The 20,048-nt window shown below is 42.9% G+C and overlaps 2 protein-coding genes across 6 annotated transcripts in view; one reads left to right on the top strand and one right to left on the bottom strand.

Moving 5' to 3' along the window:
• The window catches only part of LOC102108571 (netrin-4-like), a 41,242-nt gene extending 41,051 nt beyond the window's left edge, over positions 1–191 (bottom strand). Inside the window, exon 1 of the mRNA XM_005522061.3 lies at positions 61–191. Within this exon, the coding sequence (XP_005522118.1) occupies positions 61–127 (67 nt within the window). The 5' untranslated portion in view covers positions 128–191. The remainder of the gene's footprint in view (positions 1–60) is intronic.
• Positions 192–596: 405 nt separating this feature from the next.
• The window catches only part of UROC1 (urocanate hydratase 1), a 40,758-nt gene continuing 21,306 nt past the window's right edge, over positions 597–20,048 (top strand). For 2 of the 5 annotated variants that reach the window (XR_015773626.1, XM_088061610.1), the window contains exons 1-9: positions 597–1,017; positions 3,991–4,118; positions 10,680–10,810; positions 13,391–13,484; positions 13,906–13,965; positions 16,682–16,810; positions 17,500–17,561; positions 18,463–18,529; positions 19,100–19,243. Coding sequence is in view for 4 of the 5 variants with exons in the window: in XM_088061610.1 (XP_087917736.1) it covers positions 738–1,017; positions 3,991–4,118; positions 10,680–10,810; positions 13,391–13,484; positions 13,906–13,965; positions 16,682–16,810; positions 17,500–17,561; positions 18,463–18,529; positions 19,100–19,243 (1,095 nt within the window). In the remaining variant the exon portion in view is untranslated. Of the gene's footprint in view, positions 1,018–2,386; positions 2,461–3,990; positions 4,119–4,675; positions 4,798–10,679; positions 10,811–13,390; positions 13,485–13,905; positions 13,966–16,681; positions 16,811–17,499; positions 17,562–18,462; positions 18,530–19,099; positions 19,244–20,048 lie in introns of those variants that run through there. The other 3 variants (XM_088061607.1, XM_088061608.1, XM_088061609.1) reach the window with 3 other exon arrangements.

The following is a 20,048-nucleotide window of genomic DNA, read 5'->3' as shown; positions in this document are numbered from 1 at the left end:
CCCCTTGTTAAATCTAAGATAAATTGTTTCAGAATGGCAATATTGATTTATTTTGCTTACCTGCTTCCCCATGTCCAGAAATAAAATATTCCAAGAACACAATCAGCATGATGCCTTTATGCTGCATGGCTGTCAGTAAAATATTTGTCCTCAGTGAAGCAAAAAAGACCTGCAGTAATCTACAGGTTTGGTGCTTGCATGGCTTTTCTGTTTTCTTTCTTTCTGCTCACCTTCCTCTCAGTGTAGGGGTCAAGGCTGCTGTCTCATTCTTCTTGCTCTCGTTCGGGTCCAGAGGTGGTTTGGTTTTTTTCAGGGCTCAGATGCCTTCTGGGTGTCACCCATACATTGCTTCCAATAAATAAATAAATCACGAGGGGTTTCTGAGCCTTTAGCCCTCTCCATGCAGCGGGCAGGGGACGTTCACATCTCTGACGCAGCCCCTCGGATGCACCATCGGGGGCTGATGCGAGGCGGAGAGCTCTGCTCGGTCCGGTCCTTGGCGCTTATTTGGATGCTATTTCGAAACTTTCATTTCTGCTCCTTGCTTTTGGTGGAGCTCCGGCTCTGCGGTGCCCGGGCTCGCCCTGGCAGCCCTCCGTACCCCGCCGCTGCTCCCCGGGCTGGAGAGGGGTCCTGAACCCTGCTTTGTTAGGAGGTGCCCCCCTGTACCTTCTCTCCCTTTGCTCCCTGCAGCATGGGGTCATAAGAAGAAAAGAGTTGGCTTTGGTCCCTGAGGGATGATGAGAAGCAAGCGCTTTCTTGGATCTTCTCTTTTTTTTTTTCCTATTTTTTTTTTAATTTTGGTTTGTTTTATTTTATTTTATTTCCCTCCTCCCTCCGCTGTCACGGAAGCCGCTTCTCCCCCACCTCCGAGGGATTTGCTTCACACAGTGAGCGCCAGGGGAGTGGAAAACAAACGCAGCGCCAGCTCTCCGGGGCCGGTGCCCGGGCAGTCCCCGGTCTGCGCTGCTGGAGCGGCTCCTGGCCGCCGCTCGGGGCTGCGCTCCCGGGATGGAGGTGCGGGGAAAGGGAGGGGGCTGGAGAATCCTTCCTCCCTCCTGCTACAGCAGGGCTCGGGGCGGGGGGGTCCTGCCCTCCCGAGGGCGGGTTAGTTATCTGCAAGTTTTGTCTCTGCTCCCGTCAACCTCTGTCTAGCACATCTCTCCGTCCTAACCGGGCACTTCTCAGTTCTCCTCCTCTCTGGTCCTGTCTGGCTGCAAAGGGGATTATTAAAACATGTGATCTTTATTCCTGCGCTTTATCTGTGCCCTTTTTTTGTTGTTTCGTTTTGGTTCTTTTCTGCCTTTATTAATTTTGTTAAGGTCGGTTCCGCACCTCCTCTCGGCTGGGCTGGTCCTGGCTGGGCTCAGCTGCGGGCGTTGTTTCCCAGCCGCCTCCTCTCCTGTGCTTGTCCCTCTGCGTGTCCGTGTCCGTGTGTCCCTGTGCGTGTCCGTGTCCGTGTGCGTGTGTCCGTGTGCGTGTCCGTGTCCGTCTGCATGTCCGTGTGTCCCTGTGCGTGTCCGTGTGCGTGTTCGTGTCCGTGTGTCCCTGTGCGTGTCCGTGTGCGTGTCCGTGTCCGTGTGTCCCTGTGCGTGTCCGTGTCCGTGTGCGTGTGTCCGTGTGCGTGTCCGTGTCCGTCTGCATGTCCGTGTGTCCCTGTGCGTGTCCGTGTCCGTGTTCGTGTCCGTGTGCATGTCCGTGTGTCCCTGTGGTGTCCCTGTGTCCCTGTGCGTGTGTCCGTGTGCGTGTCCGTGTCCGTGTGTGTGTCCCTGTGTCCGTGTCCGTGTGTGTGTCCGTGTCCGTGTCCGTGTCCGTGTCCGTGTCCGTGTGTGCGCGCAGGCGGGGGCGCGCTGTGTCCGTCTGTCCCTGCAGCACCCTCTGCCCGCCCGGCCGGCGCACGGCACTGCCCGGTACCCCGGGGCCGCTCCGCAGCCGCGGCAGCCGGGACAGGACAAGAGGGCAGCCGGGGACTAGTGCTGCCCGGGACTGCGGTGTCCGGGACTGAGGTGTCCGGGACTGAGGTGTCCGGGACTGAGGTGTCCGGGACTGAGGTGTCCGGGACTGCGGTGTCCGGGACTGAGGTGTCCGGGACTGAGGTGTCCGGGGCTGCGGTGTCCGCGCTGGCAGAGCCCCTGAAGCGGGTTCGGGAGCTCTGGCACAAACCCAGGACACGGAGACACTCCAGCGTGTGGCAATCGCGGGGTGAAAGTGTCCAGCCCTAGAAAACATCCTAACTCAGGATGTGAGAGCCCCACATTTTCATTCTCTCTTTCTTCGGGTTTCTCACCAATCTAACGCCATTAACTTCTGTCGATGTCATGAGGGAAGCAGGTCTGACGGGCGTGCAGATAAAGACGAAGTTGTTCTTGTGCCCCTGTGTGTGCAGGATCAGACTGTAAAGGGATTTGAAGAATGTAGGTCATACAAAGAAGAGTAAGGAAAGATTTATTTCCCTTTGAGGTGGGTATGTTTATATAAGGCAGGGTTATCTGGTTAGATTTTGGGGTAGAATTTTCTGACTTTATGTGCTGGTTTTGCATTAATTGATAATTAATTGATTTGGTGTGTTGGCCGGGAAACTCAAATCAGCAAATCAGCAAACCTAAACCACTACACTTTACCCTTTTCTATTTTTTTTTAAATTTTATATTTTTAATATGAAAACTCAATAGAAAACTTAAAAATATAAAGGCTTTTCTATCTCCTTTTTGTCTTTGCCTTTTGTTTGAAAGCAGCTAAAATACTGTATAATAACAAAACAAAATTCTCCTGCTGTAAATGACATTATCCTTCAGAGGGTCTGAGTCTGCTGTGTGCTCAGCTCCCCCGGGATGCCCTGAGTTCTTTCAACTTGAGCATCTTCACTGGGAGCTGGGGATGTGAAGGATGTCCTGGAGCTAAAGCAGACCTGACATTAATGAGATGCTGTCATTTAATAATTGTGCTTTGTTGTCACTGCTTGTTGATTGCTGCCTTTGTGAGGAAATGCTGTATTTTTTCATTTGTAGGGTTTAGGCTGATTTCTAATCAAAATGCTTTGCCCAGTTAATTTCACCAGGCTTAAAAGGTGGCACATGTAGTTCAATGCATGTAATAAAGGTCAAGAAGCTTCTGTATAATTTAAACAACAAGCCAGAATGGAGAGCAAAGTTCACATTGCACTGTTAAGTGGAAAATCGGAGTTAAGTACATTCATTTACCTGTGATAACTGGATGGCAATACAAGACTTTCTAGTTGTTGTTGACTGTAGGGTATAAAAGTGACATAGGACTGAAAGCCTTTATTATTCCTCCCAATTATTGCCTGTCTTGAGAAATCCACTTCCAGTGCTAATGAGTACATTTCCAGTTCAATGCTATGAAAATCCATTCATGCCTGTGAGCTGAGAGGAGCTAACACCTAGGAGGGAAATTCTGCTGTTATGATGACCACTGCTGTTGTCTACAAGAGGAATTGATGAGATCTGAGGAACTGCCCATACCAAGGGGTGTCAAACAGAATGCCTGTCTTAACTGAACACTCTGTATGAACAGTGATGTGAATAATCCTTAACTTTCATTAGTTCCTAAACTATAATAACACAAATATACAATTCTTGATGTCTCAGTCAATATTCCTGCTCCAGACCAAGACTCTTACTTGGACATTGGGGGGGGGATCAGGTTATTTGGAAGGTGACTGAATTTTCTCTAGTGACTTAGCACCAGTTGACAAAGTACCCAAAGAACAATCTCCCAAACTGTGAATCATTCATTTTGGGGGAGGAGGGAAGAGCCAATGGCATGGCACAGAGCAGGGAGGTGTGTCACCTGTACCACCTGCCCTCTCTGCCTGACAGCCCTGCTTGCAAAAGTCAGAGGACAGTCTGTCCTCTTGGAGATCACCCTGGAGTGGAGGTGCATTTGAATCGTGCAGCATCTTGTTTTCCTGAACCCTCCCTCGTACCTCTCCTGTTTGCCTTGCCTTTCCTCCTCCTATTTCCTCCACAGCTATGACCAGCCTGAAGGAAATCTGTCGTGGCCTTCCTCTAAACCCTCTGCCTGAAAACAAAGGTCGGAGAAAAGGAATACCCCATGCACCTGTGAGAACACCCAATCTCACTGCTCAGGAGAAAAAGGTAACATGGGGTTTCACAGGGCCTCATTTCTTTTTAGATAAAGGCAGCCTGGGGCAGCAAACCTGATTGCCTCAAATGCTTTTCTGAATGGGAAGCTAACTTTGTGACAAATGTATTTCCATGGTGTTATAATTCAGTCTGTAATGGGACAAAGGACTGGGAGCTCTTCTGTTTGCTTCCTTTCTTCCTCCTCCAGAATAATTGGGTTGAGGAAGATTTTCTGCACAACACCTTCCATGACTTTGAATGGCTAAACAAGAAGCATTAGACTTCAATGCCATCAATCCAGCATTGTTTCTCAGAGGTGAAATTCAGAATGCTGTTGCAAAACCATTGCATATGTATGGGAGTGAAAGCTAACCCCTCCAATAAAATAAACATCAAAGGTCATGAATCAGCATCATGGTAGCAGCTATACATCTGTATATTTGCCTAAAAAATCCAAAGATTACTTATTTTAGCCAGTAGTCTGGGCATGCAATTTAGTGAGTTTGTAGGGAGTTAATTATTTGTCTTTAGTTGCATAATTATTTTCCTGTCTCTTTTTGTTTAAATAGTCTTCGTACACACCAAAGTAATAGTTGCATCACTTCATGTTCAAGACTAAAAAAATCAGCAGCAGAAGAAAATAATGGCCAATGGGTGGAGATCCCTAGGAATTTGTGTGGGAGAGGATAAGGTGGGTTTCTTAGTTTGGAAGTCTGTGCTTCATCACATGTAACATCACTTATACCGAGACATTCTGGTCAGAACACAGAAGTTCCTTCCCCAATAACAACTTGCACACAACTTCCTTGCCTTCGTGGGAGTTCCCCTGGCATCAGCAGTCAAATTCTTTTAAAGTCACTTCTACAAACAGAGGAGAGTCTAGTCAAAGGGTAGAAAGAGGAACAGCTGTGAGATATCCAAAGAGAATTTACTTCAATGTCAGGAGCATTCATGGCTGAGGCATCCTGTCTGTGCCTGGGACAGCTCAGACCCATGGAAATGTGGTTAGTAAGTGTGCAGAAGGGCTGAGGTGATGGCTGTGAAGATAAAGGAGTGGGGAGTGAGTTTCACTGCATGTCAGAACCTTGCCAATCATCTCTGTTTTGTTCTTTACTGTTCCTAAATCACTTTTCCCCAGAAGTCTGATATAGCAGGAAGGAGTCCGTGTTTCAGGAGAGGAGACGGTGTCTCTTGAGAGGATGCCAAAGCTTGCTCTCTAACCTGTGGAGGGGAAGGTAATGACAAGGTCTTCACTCCCTATAAAGAAACTGGAATAGTTTCCTGCCTCCTTTAAGGTTTGGAGCAGCAGATTGATTTTCCTCCCCCAGCTGACTATGTAACATCCATCTCTCATCTCTCCATTTTACCTGCTGCATGTGATAAGAAGTCATGCTAGCTGAGTATATTTCATTAAACTATTAGAGATTTTAAGGCTTCCTTTATGATTTACTTTATGGTCAGTCCTCCACCTTAAACTCTTAAGAGAATTAGAGGCTCAGCTAGCATTTGTTTCATATCTGAAAGGTCAAATCTCTTTTTTTAAGAAGTGCCCCATGCTTAGAAAAGCATGTAGATGAAGGATTGTCTGTCTATAAGGTTTTTTTAAGTCTTGAGACAGGCTTCCAGATGTTGACAGTGTGTAAGGCTGAGCATGAGACTTGTCTTTATGTATGGCTTCATGTTCACTTTCTAATTGAAATATTCAGAGGAAGCTTTGACAGAAGTGAAGTTAATAATGCTCTCCTGATTTGCTCTGGATTTGTCCCTCTTTTTATACTGCCTTCATTCCAGTTTTAGTTCTTGTTACAATAATAAACCTGACCACTGCCAATGTTTTATTTTTTTGAGCGTCCTTTTGTGGTTATAATAGAAATCCTGTAAGTGAGATTTATAAAGAACTGTGTGTTTTGGGACTTGCTGAAGAAGTATCTAACTCTTCCTATCATACCAACTTTAATCTCCTTGGATAAATTGAGCCATATCTCAGAACTGATTCTGATTATACGTTTCCTGAATTCTCTTCCTTTAGCATTCTTTGCCTGAGGCCTGAAACAGCCACATCCTCTCTCTTTCCCTCCCTCCACAGCTCAGGAAACCCCAGCTTTCTGTTTCTCAGCATCTGTATCTTAGTGTAAATATGCCTCAAAGACACTACTCTTAGGATCTAGGTGTGGTGTGAGCTTTGCAGAACAAGGGTGTTGCATGCTCTATACTCACTGACATTCCAATAAAGCTGGAGCAACTTGGAAAGAATGGGCACTTCTCTGTCTTGCTCAGGATCAGGAAAAAATGGTATTGCTTTATCCAGACAGCAATTCCCTTATGGATCTCAGAGCCAAGTCATGTCACAGTCCTGCTGCTACCCAGCAGGGTCCTCTCTCCCCTGATTGCAGTGTTCTGTGTTTCTGGAGGGGCACTGAGGTCAGTAATGGGCACTGATGAGCCTCTCGTGAGGTCTCCTCCCACACCCTCTGCCTGCAGGCTTAGGGGCTCCATTCAGGCCTGGGGTTTCAATCTCAGCTGTGCTGGTGATGCCTTTGGTCCTGTTCAGGGTGTCCCTGTACTCAGCCATGGACCTCCTGGGTCTGCTCTTGTGGGCTGACATTCCACTCTGAACCTCCCTAAGCATTCCTGCACTCCATCTCTCCATGGGAACCATCACCAGACCTGGTCCTGACTTGCACTTCCAGCTTGGTCCTGGAGCTGCAGGTCAGCCTGGCCTTGCCTGCTGAGCAGGACTCCTGGTGGAACCTGGCTGCCACCCCTGGGCTGCCCTGCTCAGGTAGCACAAGGCTGGGGTCTGCCAGGTGAGGTGCCTGCCCCGGCTCTGCTGGCTCTGCTCGGCTCGCTGTTCCTTAGGGAGCAGCTGGGACCTCCTGCTTGGGGACATCTTAGGATGAAGAGCTGAAAATCAGAGCCTGAAAACTCATTCAGCACCTGTAGCTGTTCTTCAGCCTTCTGGTAAAGAAATGGAATGTTTGACCTTTATGATTTCTTTGCACACCCAGAAATCAGGTTACTTTAACAAGTTTATATGTGCCTTGGGAAGGCTGACATATTAGCTCCTGTTTTGGGACATCTGGATGATAAAGAACTTGGTTAAACTTCCACAGCTCATAACCCATTTACTGCAATGGCCAGTAAGAAAACTCCATGTTTACTTCCCAGCTGAGCCGACTGAAACTGGGACATATCAGGCAGAGTAATAAATGAAACAGTCTTGTTTTCTGCTCAGAGAATAGTGCCACCAAAGATCCTGGGTCTGGATGTCATCAGGCAGAAGATGACAAGTGGGAGGGAAGCACCACCTCCACTGGAGAAAGGGCAGAGCTAAGAATGAAATTGTAGAGTTAAACCAGTCACCTCCTCTCCTTGTGCTTCCCTTTCCCTCAGAAAACAGGGAGACTGCAACCCTTACTGCTTGAGTGTTTCAAGGGTCTTAAATTGGAAGTCCTGATGATCCATTTCAGAAAATGGAAATGAATGACTTTCCTTCTGAAGAGGCTTCCTTCTGGCTCTTAACAAACACCAATTAACAAAGAGGCTGGTTTACTTGATTTCTCAAGAGAATCCCCAGGCAAAGTAATTTACAGCTGATTGATTTGATTTCATGGGCTCTCTTGATTTATTTTTAACCTGGAGAGGTCTAAATCTTGATTAAATAGAAATAGATTCCTGTTACAATATAAAAATTCTAGGGAATATAAAAAAACCCCAAAAAACGACACCCTAACTGTGATTAGAGCTTAAGCACAAGAACCAAATGTTAGATCCAGCTGGCAGATTTAAGAGGAAGACTTTTCATTTGCTTACATTGTGTAGAGTTGAATTAAATCAGTAACTCAGCAAATTCAGAGTAGATAATTTTTTAAAACAGCCTATGAAACTCAGGTTTATAACCACAAATAATATCTTTAAGACAGCAGTGAATTCTGGAACGGCTTTTTCAAAGGTACTGAGAAGGTGCAACTTAAGCTTTTGTAAATGGAAGTCATGAAAAGAGAGAAATAGTATATATCAAATACAAAAAAAAATTCAGAATACAATGTGTCAGAGGTAAATCAGTCCTAAAAGGCTAGGATAATGTTTTTTATGGTGTTTTAATGAATTATACTGTCTTCTCACAAAAGCATAATAATCAGCCTATTTGAATTTGCTCCTTGAGTGTCTTTTTCAGGTTATTCAGTTTATGACTTAATAATGAATATGTAAAATTTTTCCCAATGCACATGGTCATTGCCTTTCATAAAGCAGCCAGGCTTCATCTAAGTAATTTTGATCACCCTGGCTCTTTTCTTGAGAGATTGTGTCACCATCTCTTACATTTAAATACTTTTACTTTCAAGACTACATTTTTACAGGTAATTCACAGCTGTTTATTCCTTTTTCAGCATTTCCCTGAAGCTTCTTCCTCCTTTGACATTTATCCTGCAGTGAGACAGCAATCAAATATCACTTTTATTCCATTCAGCTAAACAAGGGTCTTAATCCTGTTTTATAAAATCTCTGCTGTCTGTGTAAGGTGCCTTTCCCACATTTCATGTAATATTCGAGTTCATGTTTCATTAATGTTTGCATCATCAAAATTCAGGCTTCTGATAATCTGCAGCATTAATAGGATAGAGGCTCAGTCTAACTGAGTTTACTTGAAAGCCAAAACAGATTTTTCTTGCTTGAATTAAATAGTGAGGAAAAATATTTGCCTATCAGTTTCATTTTAATACAAATATATTGATGAAAGACTCTGAGTGTTCCTTGCCACAAAGGAAGCCTTATAGTTCTCTGTAGTTCTCAAAGACAGCCAATAAACCAGTGTTTGCCTCTTGATCTTGTTGGTTTTAGGGGTGCAGGTGATTTTATTTTTGCTTTAGAAATTTTTCATATCTATCTGCTTACCTCTGAGAATGACTTTGGAAATCCCTGTGTATTCTGTCATTGTGTGGATATAGGTGGCACTTTTGTGTTTATTAATAAGGTGCCCTTGGAAAATGACTGCTTGTCTAACTGGAGAAGAGTGAAATGGTATTAGAAGATGGAATTTGCATTTTCTCATCTGGTAAATCAGCTTTCACCCTTGTCATCCTTTGTGTGGAATGGCAATTCTAATTTGTAGGCTTGTGCTGGTCTGATCCTCAGGTGGTGTAAATCAGCACAGACTCACTGGTCTTCAAGCTGTACGCCTGCTCAGGAGCAAGTGTGCCAAGACAAACCTCTCTCAGTTTGAGGCATTTTACACTTATTGTTCCTTTAGTGAGCTCTAGGGGATGTGAAGCAGCGTGCTCAGATGAAGCGGCTGGAGAGCTCCGGCCATCAGAGCCAGACCACGGACAGGTGGAATGAGGAGTTTTTTTGCTGAGCTGAGGGTTTTGTGGAGCTTCTCAGCACTGCTTACCAGGGTGGCTGGGGATGATAATTACACTGGATGTTTCTAGATGCCTTTGCTTTGGATGTCTGCACTACAGCCCACCCTTCATCCCCCCAAGGAGGCACATGATTCCACAACTGAACTGCCAATGGCAGGTGTCACAAACTCTCTACTCAGCCCTCTCAAAATCTGATTCAGAAGTAAACTTGATCCCTTTCTATCCCTTGCTCAGCCATTAAAAATCAGCCAAAGGATGATATGAAATTCCATATGATATATGAATCTTTTCATCAAAAATCCTTTGGATGGTGTTGCCATTTGTCAGGGAACTTACAAGATCTTTGCATGAAACTGTCTATTTAAAGATGACAAAATCTTTGTTCTCATTATGGTTTTAATCAAATGAAACGCAGAATACAGAGACATGCCTTAACAGGCTGTTACTAAAGATAGTGATTTATTTATGGATTCTTTCATCCAAAAGGACATATTGTACTTTGCAAACCATGGCTAATGTCTTTGAAGGCAATAGGGAGTGAAAGCCACGTAGTATCATCTGCAGGATTTAGCTGAGTGCCTAGTAATCACTTCAGCTAATTTGGAAGAGATACATGTAACATCAATAAAATAATGTAACCCAACACCCTCTGCAATACATTAGGATGCTAAATGTAGTGAATCTGCAATAAAACTTAGCCCACAAACATCTTCATCTGGGGGTATGTCACATAACTTTGGACTAAGTTCCCTTTTTGAACGGAAAGTACAGGAGGATCTTCAGTGTCTTGGAGTTTTGGGACTTAGTTTTAAGGATTTCTGAACAATGTTTCCTTGGTAGTTCAGTGCCTCCCAGCACTGCTAAAGAGAATTTGTCCATGTCTGATATTGATAAGATTGAGCACTACTTGCCAAATCTCCAAGGTCTCTCCATGAAGAACTGGGGAGGCAGGTGGGAAGGGGATGGTTACATGTTTACCCCAACTGAACCTACAAGGAAAGATAAAGTAGATAGAAACATTTCAACAGGGAAGCAGGGATGAATCTTCCCTGGTGTGAGTTTGGCCTTTTGCATTGCACTGTCCTTGCAACAGCTTAGACAGGCTTTCAGCTGAGTCTGGTTAAAGTTCAGGGCCACCCACTTACCTCCATTTCTCTTGTAGCTTGTTTTTTTCTCTCTTGTTTATTTTTTTGTGTGTGTTTTTTGGCAGCTGGCTCTGCGCAATGCCTTGCGCTATTTCCCACCTGAAATCCAAAAGAAGTTGGTGCTGGAATTTGCTGAAGAACTCAGGCTGTATGGCCACATCTATATGTACAGATTCTGCCCAGATATTGAGATGAGGTGAGGACTGGACGGTTCACATTGTATTCAGCTGGCATTTGCTTGCCAGCTTTCACCTGTGGAACTGACCTTTAAAGAGTAGCATTGCTGCCTCCTAATTTACCTCTTGTAGAAGCTGTCATATTAATGAAGCTCAGTATCTGCTAATTTGGATGTTCTATGTATTGCAGTGGTTTCCTTTCTAGGGAGCACTTCTGCATGTTTTGGGATGTTCCATGGGACTGGGAGGGAAGCAGTGTGTTCCCTTCTGGACAGGCTGTGGTGGGTATGGGCAGTATCTCTGCTGGGAAGCTCAGTAACACAGGGAAAGGACAGCCAGGCTGAGTGTGTGACAATGCCAGCTTTGCCACACACAGGGATCCCAAATGCTCTGCCCCATGGCAGGGCTCAGTTTCCAGGGGCCAGCCATTACTCAGAGACCTCCAATGACAACTTGGCAGAAAACTTGCAATAATTCTGAGCTGTTGCAAGTCAAGTCCCAACTGAACCAAGAAGTAAGACCAGGTGAGTGGCTGGCTGGGTAATCTGTGCTGTCACAGCAGAGGAAACTTTCTGGGCTTCAAAAGTAAGGCAGTTTTTCCATTTTTTTCCATTGGAGCCTTTATGTGACCCTGGTGTGTAACAAGCTGTGCCTGTTGGTCTTGGACCATCACTTCATTCTAGGGCTGCTGGGGCTAATGCTTGTGAAGCAGAACAGATTTAGGGAGGGCTGCCAGGGGCTAGATGCTTTTTTTAGACTGACTGATTCCTTTTTGCAACAGCAGGGGCCTGGTTAATATCCATACAGAAATCTGAATAACACAGTAGGAAGCACTCTGATTTCCACAGGCAACCATGTTTCTATGCTGTTCATACTAGCCTGGGGACAGATCTTGCAGAATGCAGCTAAGGAGTGGACAAGTGGAAGACTATCTGAAAGATCTTGCAGAGCTGGACTTCAGAGGACCCTGTACTAAACTACAGATGATGATACCTTCCAAGTAGGCTTGGATGAGTCAGTCCAGCAGCTTGTTTCCATCACTGGCATCGGTGATTCTTTGATAGCTTCAAGTAATTTTTATTTTGTGACCATTTCACTGATCATTTTCTAATAGATTATTGCAGTCTCATAATGAGAAAATTCCTTTTGATCTCTGTAGTCTGAGAGTATTTGATTTTTGGTTTTTGTGTCCCAGGGGCCATTGCTCCATTGAAGTCATGTTCCTATGCCAGAGCGCTCACCTGATCCTGGATGTTTGGTTTCTTATGTTCAGAGCAATATTATGTGTAAATATCTCGCATTATGAATTGGTATCATTCCACAGAAACGCTCTTTTATCAAGTTTAGAACAGCAGAAATCCCTAATAAAAAAACCATTGTGGAAAAACTCAAAGGCTTTCCCTCCTAGTTTGGCAATGACTACAAGGCATTTGTTTTAGTATCCTGATGTAAAAAGCCAAGATAAAGTGCATGGGATCATGGGAGGAGCCCATTTGCTGAATCTGTGGAATATGCATTCCAGATCTTGGATCGTGATCTGGACAGTGGATGTCCAATTTATATTTTTTTGTCATTGGCATTCTTTAACCAGACGTTTTCAGTGTAACTTTTCCTGCATAAAGCAAGTGTCCAGCCACTGAAGATCTGTGGTCCAATAAAGAGATGATAATTTAGAAACCATGCCAAGAGATCCCATCCCTCTTTAAGAATTTTCAGCATTAGTAATGGTGGTATTGCTTACAGAAAGGGAAGGAGTAAAACTCTTGATCAGTGGTACTACTTCCTTTAGGTGTCATACCTTGGAGGACCCAGCACAATTGTACTAAAACCTGTGCAGACACAGTGAAGGAACCATCTCTGACCTAAACAGCTACAGTATAAATCCCAAGTAGAAGTTTTAGGACAATTTGATACAGAGACAGATGGTGGAGGAGAAGATAACAATGATAGCAGCAGGTGCCATTAAGGACATTAGTGCCAGGCAACCTGAGCTGGGATAACTTTGCCAGGGTTTCTCATACCTCACCTCTCAGCTAGTGGATGAAGTTCATCCTCACCCACACAAAAAGGCACATATTTCTCAGAGCTAGTTCAGTTTTTGAGAGTTTCTTGGAGTCTGAAACTCAAGCAGAATTTTTTTCTGAGATACAATCTTAAGTAAGAAGCATGGATGAGCCTGAGGGCAGCTTCCAGGGATGCTGCTTTCCTTGGCATTGTAGGACTTGGCTGCTTGGCCTGGAAACTGCTGCAGAGGGCACTTCCACCACCCCTGGGAAAAAACCCCGCAGTTAAAAAGCAATGAGCATTCTTGGCCACCATATTTATCAATTGTGATCAAATAATTCAGCAAGTGATAAGCTGAATGCAATTCCTTGGTTTTGCTTTGTTCTGATAATAGTTAAAGCCTGTTTTGCCTGTTAAGGTACATATATAACTTCAGATCTGTGCTTTTTTCTCTTTACTCTTCTCCCCTGAATAAAAGCCTGTAATTCAGAAAAGTTTGAGTATCCTTGGCATGCAGAGATATTCCAGTGGGGTGTGTTGTTCTGGTTGCCTTTGTAAGCTGCAACACTTCTAAATTTTTGTGCCTACCCTTTCAGAGCATACCCCATAGGGGAATACCCTTGCAAGACCAAATCAGCTGCTGCCATCATGCTGATGATCATGAATAATCTGGATCCCTCTGTGGCTCAGGTAAGGTATAGTAAAAAGAATCTGGATTCATAAGCAGCAACAAATTGGCAAAATTCTTCCTGCATGTGTTCTTATATAAATACTGAAAAATTTAGACATACAGGCACTATATACAGGAGCTTGGTCGCTGCCTGAGACAGAGCTCAGCTCTTGGTACCTTGCTTCTACAATTTATGTTGAAAAATTTGTGCTGATGCTGATGGTGTTTTTGGAAGCTTATCCTTGTGACAGTGTTACAGTAACAGACAATTTTGAAAAATAATTTTTTGTTCTTAACTTACCACTTTTACCATGTTACTTTCTGATTTCAAGAATTTTGATGCAGTAAACGCTAGAAAAAATTATTACTAAGATGGCAAAAATAGCTCAGAGGTACAGTAAAAGTTTTGAGAAAAGCTTAATATTGAATTGCCTTTTTTAGTTTCCTCAGGAGCTCGTCACTTATGGAGGAAATGGGCAGGTCTTCAGCAACTGGGCACAGGTAGGACATTGTTGCGTTTGCAATTTGTTTCACAGAGCCTGTTTCACCCTCCCCCATGCACATTCTGCTTAGGCAGTTTGGGATAATTCTTGGCAGTTGCTGCCTTAAAATACTCCAAAACATCCTGTTTGGATTGGGGAATGCTCAGTTATGAACTGTGTAGATGGAGAGAGTTTTATTTAGTAAGGAGAGCACAGATAGCCCGACAGAAATACTAAACATGATACCATAAACACACCAAGCTGTGTAGGGTGATAAAAGGCCAGTTCTTTGTCTTTCTCTGATGCCTACATATGTGCCTCTGTATTTAGCACAGATAATTTTAGAGTCTACATCTAGGAAACAAGAAAGTGTATCCTCTATTTGTTTCTGGTACTTCTGCAACGTTTTTCACAAGTAGTGGAATAAAAAAAGGCTTTGATTGAAGAATGTGCAATTCTGAGTCTTTTTCCAAGTAAATCAGATTAGCTGTTAATATTTGTGTTAGCTGGCCAGTTCATGCTGCACTTTACTATGGACATTAGACTTTATCTTCTAAGAATAGTGGTAGCTGGTTAAAAGCCTCTCTAAAATCTGAGGATGTTTTAAATTGTGTTTGCATAATCTCTGTTCTATTATATATATATATATATTTAAAATCAATAAATATATTCACTTTATTCTAAGTGCTGCATAATGCACATGGGAAACACTTTCAGGAGATCTTTGGAATCAGCAATATATTTAGAATTCTGTTTGCAGTGCCAGGATGGAATCAGCACAGGCAGGAAGTTGCATCCCCCTGGAGAGCAGCACAACTCCTGAAGGCTGGGGAAGTCTTGATGTCTGACAGTAGCTGGGATTGGCAAAAGCTGAAGTAAGGATCCAGCTTCTGTCATAAAGAATCACATATGCACCTTGCTGTGGCTTTATCTGAATCTGGCCTCCTGCTTATTAAAGAGCCCAAGCAAAAATAATGTGAATGAAGTTCCTAGTTAAGGGAGAGGAATGGATTCCTCACTGCAGCATGAGACTGAGTGACCTGGGATTTCTTCCCAGTTTGGGATTTCTCATTTGTGATTAAAAGAAAATTCATGTTTCAACTTCATAATCTGGTAAATTTAATCTAGAAGTTAAATGGAAGCCTTAGGCAGATTGTTCTGTCTTTTCAACAAGAGGTACAATGGCAATGCTCACCATTTCTTTATTCTGTGCATTAATTAATAAATGCCCATTAACTATTGCCTGTTATCTATGAGTGTTACAGCATTTCTGTGGTGAGCAGTGCTAGCAGTTTATATAGTGGCTTTTATTGGTCTGACAATTCTTAGGCAGATGCTGGGCTACAAGGTGAGGTGGAAGTGCTGCCAAAGTCAGAAATATTTTCTCTTGTTCTCATCCAAGCCAGTCCTATGACTTGCAGTTGTTTCACAGCAGAGCAAACAAAACCTTTTTATTTTTATTTACTTAGAGTAGCAATCACATGAATGATTCAGTTATCATGGAACATTTTATTCTGTTTGTAGCTTGAAAACAGCATTTAAAAAAAACAATACAACTAACTAGGAAAGGCTTTTCCCTTCCTTCTTGCTAGTTATGCCTTTCAATTCCAAAAGACCTATTTATCTTACAGCTTCTAGTTTTATCAGGATATTTTTTCCCAGACTGCTAGGGATTTGAGAGTTCAGCTAGTTACCTGTTCTGTCCTATGACATGAATTCAATTATTCAACATTTTTCATAAACCAAATCATAAAAAGCAAGACAGTAACTTGACTTTTTCCTCTTCAGCTGAACTTGCAGCCTGGGGAATTGGCTGTGTTAGAAGGGACTGGCACCAAACCTGTACCGTTTTAATTCAGATCAAAGCCACAACCTCAGAGCTTAAGTGCCTGTGTTTATTTGTCACTGATACTGCTGCCTCTTTGATCAGCAATTCTGGGGGTATTTTTCCCCTCAAAGTTTTGTTTATGTCCCTACAGAAACTCTAGTTTCAAACAATAGTTGAATTCCAGTATTACACGGGGAAGTTTCTCACAGGCCTAGTTGACACATACAAGAAGTCCTGTGGAGCTTAATGGGCTTTGTCATAGACAATGATGGATTAAAGTTAAATTTAAAGTCAGTTTAGATGGTCAAAGTGTACATTTTGTCATTAATCAAGAGTAAATATTGAATTATGCAGACAAAGCTGAAGTATATTTGTGTACTCCAGGGTGCATCAAGGATTTTTTTCTGTGTCCACAATGAAAGCTGATTTTTTTCCCTTGAGAAGAAAAGTTATTTCATTTTAAAGCACACATTGTAAAAACCATTTATTGCATTAGAAGATGCTGAATTTCAGATTAGGATCAAAAATAAGCATGACTATTTAATCACTTCTATAGGGAAAATTTTGCTGTTTGGCTTTGGAAGAATTGCCAGAGAAGTGCCAAATACAAGTGGTTAATCTCAAGATAAAATTAGAATGGCTTTTAAAGTGAAGGATATCTGGGGTTTGTACTGGAAAAATTATTCTGGAACTTATTCATATTTTTGTTAGTTGAAGACTTGTGTTTCCTGATGAGTGATATCCCTTAAAGGACTTTGAAAGCAAGGATGTGTTGAGAGTTCTGTTATTCCATATGTGAATGCACCCTGTTATCTCTACAGCTGCCTTCAATCTCCAAAATTAGCACCTTCACAAAAACCAGTAATAGTAAGAAGCAGACAAAGTCCCTCTCTTCCTTGCTTTTCAGTTCTGGTTGGTGATGCACTATTTGTCAGAGATGACAGAAGAGCAAACCCTGGTGATGTACAGTGGGCATCCCCTGGGGCTCTTCCCCAGCCACCAGCGTGCTCCTCGTTTAATCATCACCAATGGCATGGTAGGTATTAGCATCTTGTTTTCTTTTTCCTCCTAGTCTGTTTAATTTTCAAGTGTTAGCTAAATTAATATATGTTAAAATATTATTTATACTGTCTGGATTTACTGCAACAGACAGGAGAATCTGGGGTCCAAATTCTGCAGCATTTTTTCCAGCACAGCTGCTGTCACCTCAAGTGTGCTGATCTGCAGTGATGGAGGAAACAACCTTCTCCTTATTAGAAAACCTCTGTTCTGACTGAGTCTGAGACACTTCCTTGCCCCAAACAGTTCAGCTAGGCTCAGCCTGGAAGATTTAAAAGCCCTCAGTAAGCAAACATGCTTCATGATCAATCAGAACCTCAGACATCTGGATTGCTTTTCTTGGAAGGCAAGGTGGACAAGTGGAAACACTGGTTCACTGCCAGTCTGTTGTGCCATTCAGTATCCATTCCCCTGCAGGTTAGTTTTGTGGCTGGGGAAGTGCTCTCCTTAAAACTTGTGTGGCAGTCACAGTGCCAGGGAGACTGGACATCTTTGTTTCTAATACTAGAATACGTGAAATAAGACACCTGGATTACTTCTCCTGTTTCTACTGTTTTTCTGCATAAGCAATAGTTACAGAAATAGTTAAAGAAATTTAGGCTGTTTAAAAGACCTGCGTAAATCTCTAATTTGCTTATGTGGATTTTATTTTGGTTGTTTTCTTAGGTTATTCCCAACTATTCCTCCAGAGATGAATATGAGAAGATGTTTGCTTTGGGTGTAACAATGTAAGAAGATAGCTCACTATTAAAATATATCAAATACTTAACTAAAATAAAATTCAGACATCAAGCAGTGACTGGTTAAAATTTCTAATGCAGATGGATTTCAACTGTACTGCATGAAGCACTGATGCTGCAAAGCATTAATGAACACTTAAATGGAATTACTTCAGAGTTTGAGTTATGTTCAGCCACATATATAAGGATGTAATTGAGGTCTGTTAGGAACTAATATTATGTGTGAGGCTTGGCTGAAAAATAGCCTAAAGCCTTAATCACAAACCACTTAAAGCATTTGCTAGATCTAATTTTCAGTGGTTGTTTTGCAGTCTATGGAAAAAACAAGTCGTAAAACATTCTTTCATGCTAAGAGAAACTTTGAAGTAGAAAGTGTTCCTTTTAAAATGATTTTTACATACTCTTCTACTGTTGATGAGCACAAGACTATCATCCTTTTGTGTACTGAGGAGAGAATAAATTAAAACAGCCAAAGAGCTATCCCACTTCTCTGGGAATTTAGTATAAATGTGGTCAATCATTCTGGGCTAAAAGCTTCCAGAGTGGCCATGTGTCTGAGAGGCACGAGTGCCACTGAAACCTTCAGAGATTCCAGTGAGGTCTAAAAAGGGTATCCTTTTGTCACTGTGCTAAATGCCAAGACCATTTTACACTCAGATTTTGATCCATGCATTTTTGAGCTCAATTTAATGAGCTAAACACCCTTCCAAAAAGATGCTGGTGCATTGCTAATGATAAAACTCCAAGCTGAGAATTTGATAACAGCAGACCTTTAATAACAAATAGAAGCCCAGAGGGTTTTCTGTTGTACTGGAAACAAGTGGACAAGAGCAAGTGCCACTCCAGCCTGAGCAACGTGTGGTCTCACTGTGTTTCTTGCTGTCCCCAGGTATGGTCAGATGACTGCAGGGAGCTACTGCTACATTGGGCCTCAGGGAATAGTCCATGGGACTGTGGTAAGGACCTGGGAAAGCTCCCTGCCAGCACCTGTTGGAGGAGGCTTTCTCCCACAGTGGCTGTCTGTGGGAGGGGGTTGGACTACTGTGAGAGGAACTTCTGGCTACTAAAGAAATTCTCATTGCCTGCTCCATAAAAAATTAATGTCTTTTCACTTTGATGTGTCTTATCCGTAGCACAGACTTGAAGGGATTTGCAATCAAGGTCTCAATCTGAGCTCATATTTAGCTACAATATGTGAAGTATGAATTGACCAAATGTGCTATATAAAAACATTTTCTTGGCTGTTTTCCAAAGCTGTCCTTTTCAGCCACCCTTAAATCTCCATGCTGCAGGAGCAGCATGTTGGGAACCACTGATTATTCTATTTCATGATGAGAGAAATAAGCATAATGAGGACAGATGGCTTCACAACATCATTTTGTTAACACATTTCCTTCTTAAAGGATTAGAGTGCTTCATGGTGCTGATGACCCCAGAGTTTCAAAGTCTGTTTGCTAAAGGGACAGAAGATCTTTCAGGACTGCAGTGAAAATGTCTCCTGGTGACGGCAGTGTTTCTGTGCGCAGCTCACGGTGCTGAACGCGGGCCGTCGGTACCTGAAGGCGGAGGAGCTGTCCGGGAAGGTGTTTGTCACTTCTGGCCTCGGAGGGATGAGCGGGGCTCAGGCAAAGGCTGCAGTCATTGCTGGCTGTGTGGGGATCATTGCAGAGGTGAGAGCAGTGCTGCTGTCCTTCTGTCTTCTCTCCTTGTACTGAGTCACAGCCCTCATTCTGCTCATCTGCTGGGTTCCTGAAGTGACACTGACAAACCAAACTCAGAAAAGATAGTATTTTCTAAGATATGTCTCCTCTTTTCCATTGCTGAGCATTTTTCACTGCTGTTCCATTCTTTATTCATTGGATCAGACTGCAAAGATATCGACTTAGAATTGCTTCAGAAATGATGCAGAATGATGCTGTCAGATGAGCCATTCCCTCTGTTTGAACTACCCTCATTTCATGTATGAAAAAGTGTAACCTCCACAGGCAGCTCCCATGAAAACCACATTCTCTTATGCCTATAAAAAGTCTGTGTTAAGAAGGTGTTGTGTTATTTAACTTTGATTAAAGCCCCCAGCACCCTTATTAGACACGATAGGAGGTACCCATTAAAAACGTTGGCATGGTTCACTTAACAAGATTGGTACTAATGAAGTTGCTTGATGCTGTGGTTCCTTGAAGTCAACGGGACTTTGTTGAGATCTGAGGTTAATCAGAAGCACTTCTGAGAATCCCAGTTTTTAGGTAATGAAGGTAAACTCTGCTCAGAGAAAATTCTGGTGGGGCATAAGTTCTGTAGTATCATTTTCCCTGTTCCCAAAACTCTCCCACAGTATATATTTGTAGAGAGTCTTTCATCTTGTGGAAAATTTCTCTGTTCCTAATATGCTAAAATATCCCAGTTATTTCTTCCCATAAACAAAGAGAATCTAATAATGATTTGTGATTGGAAGAATGTTAATGCCCACACAGTTAG

Source organism: Pseudopodoces humilis, chromosome 13 (assembly GCF_049639895.1).
Source record: "Pseudopodoces humilis isolate 2021_Gansu_Grassland_sample_001 chromosome 13, ASM4963989v1, whole genome shotgun sequence".
Classification (NCBI taxonomy): domain Eukaryota; kingdom Metazoa; phylum Chordata; class Aves; order Passeriformes; family Paridae; genus Pseudopodoces; species Pseudopodoces humilis.
Note: the sequence above shows the minus strand (reverse complement) of the source record. Positions and strands in the feature narration are given on the sequence as shown.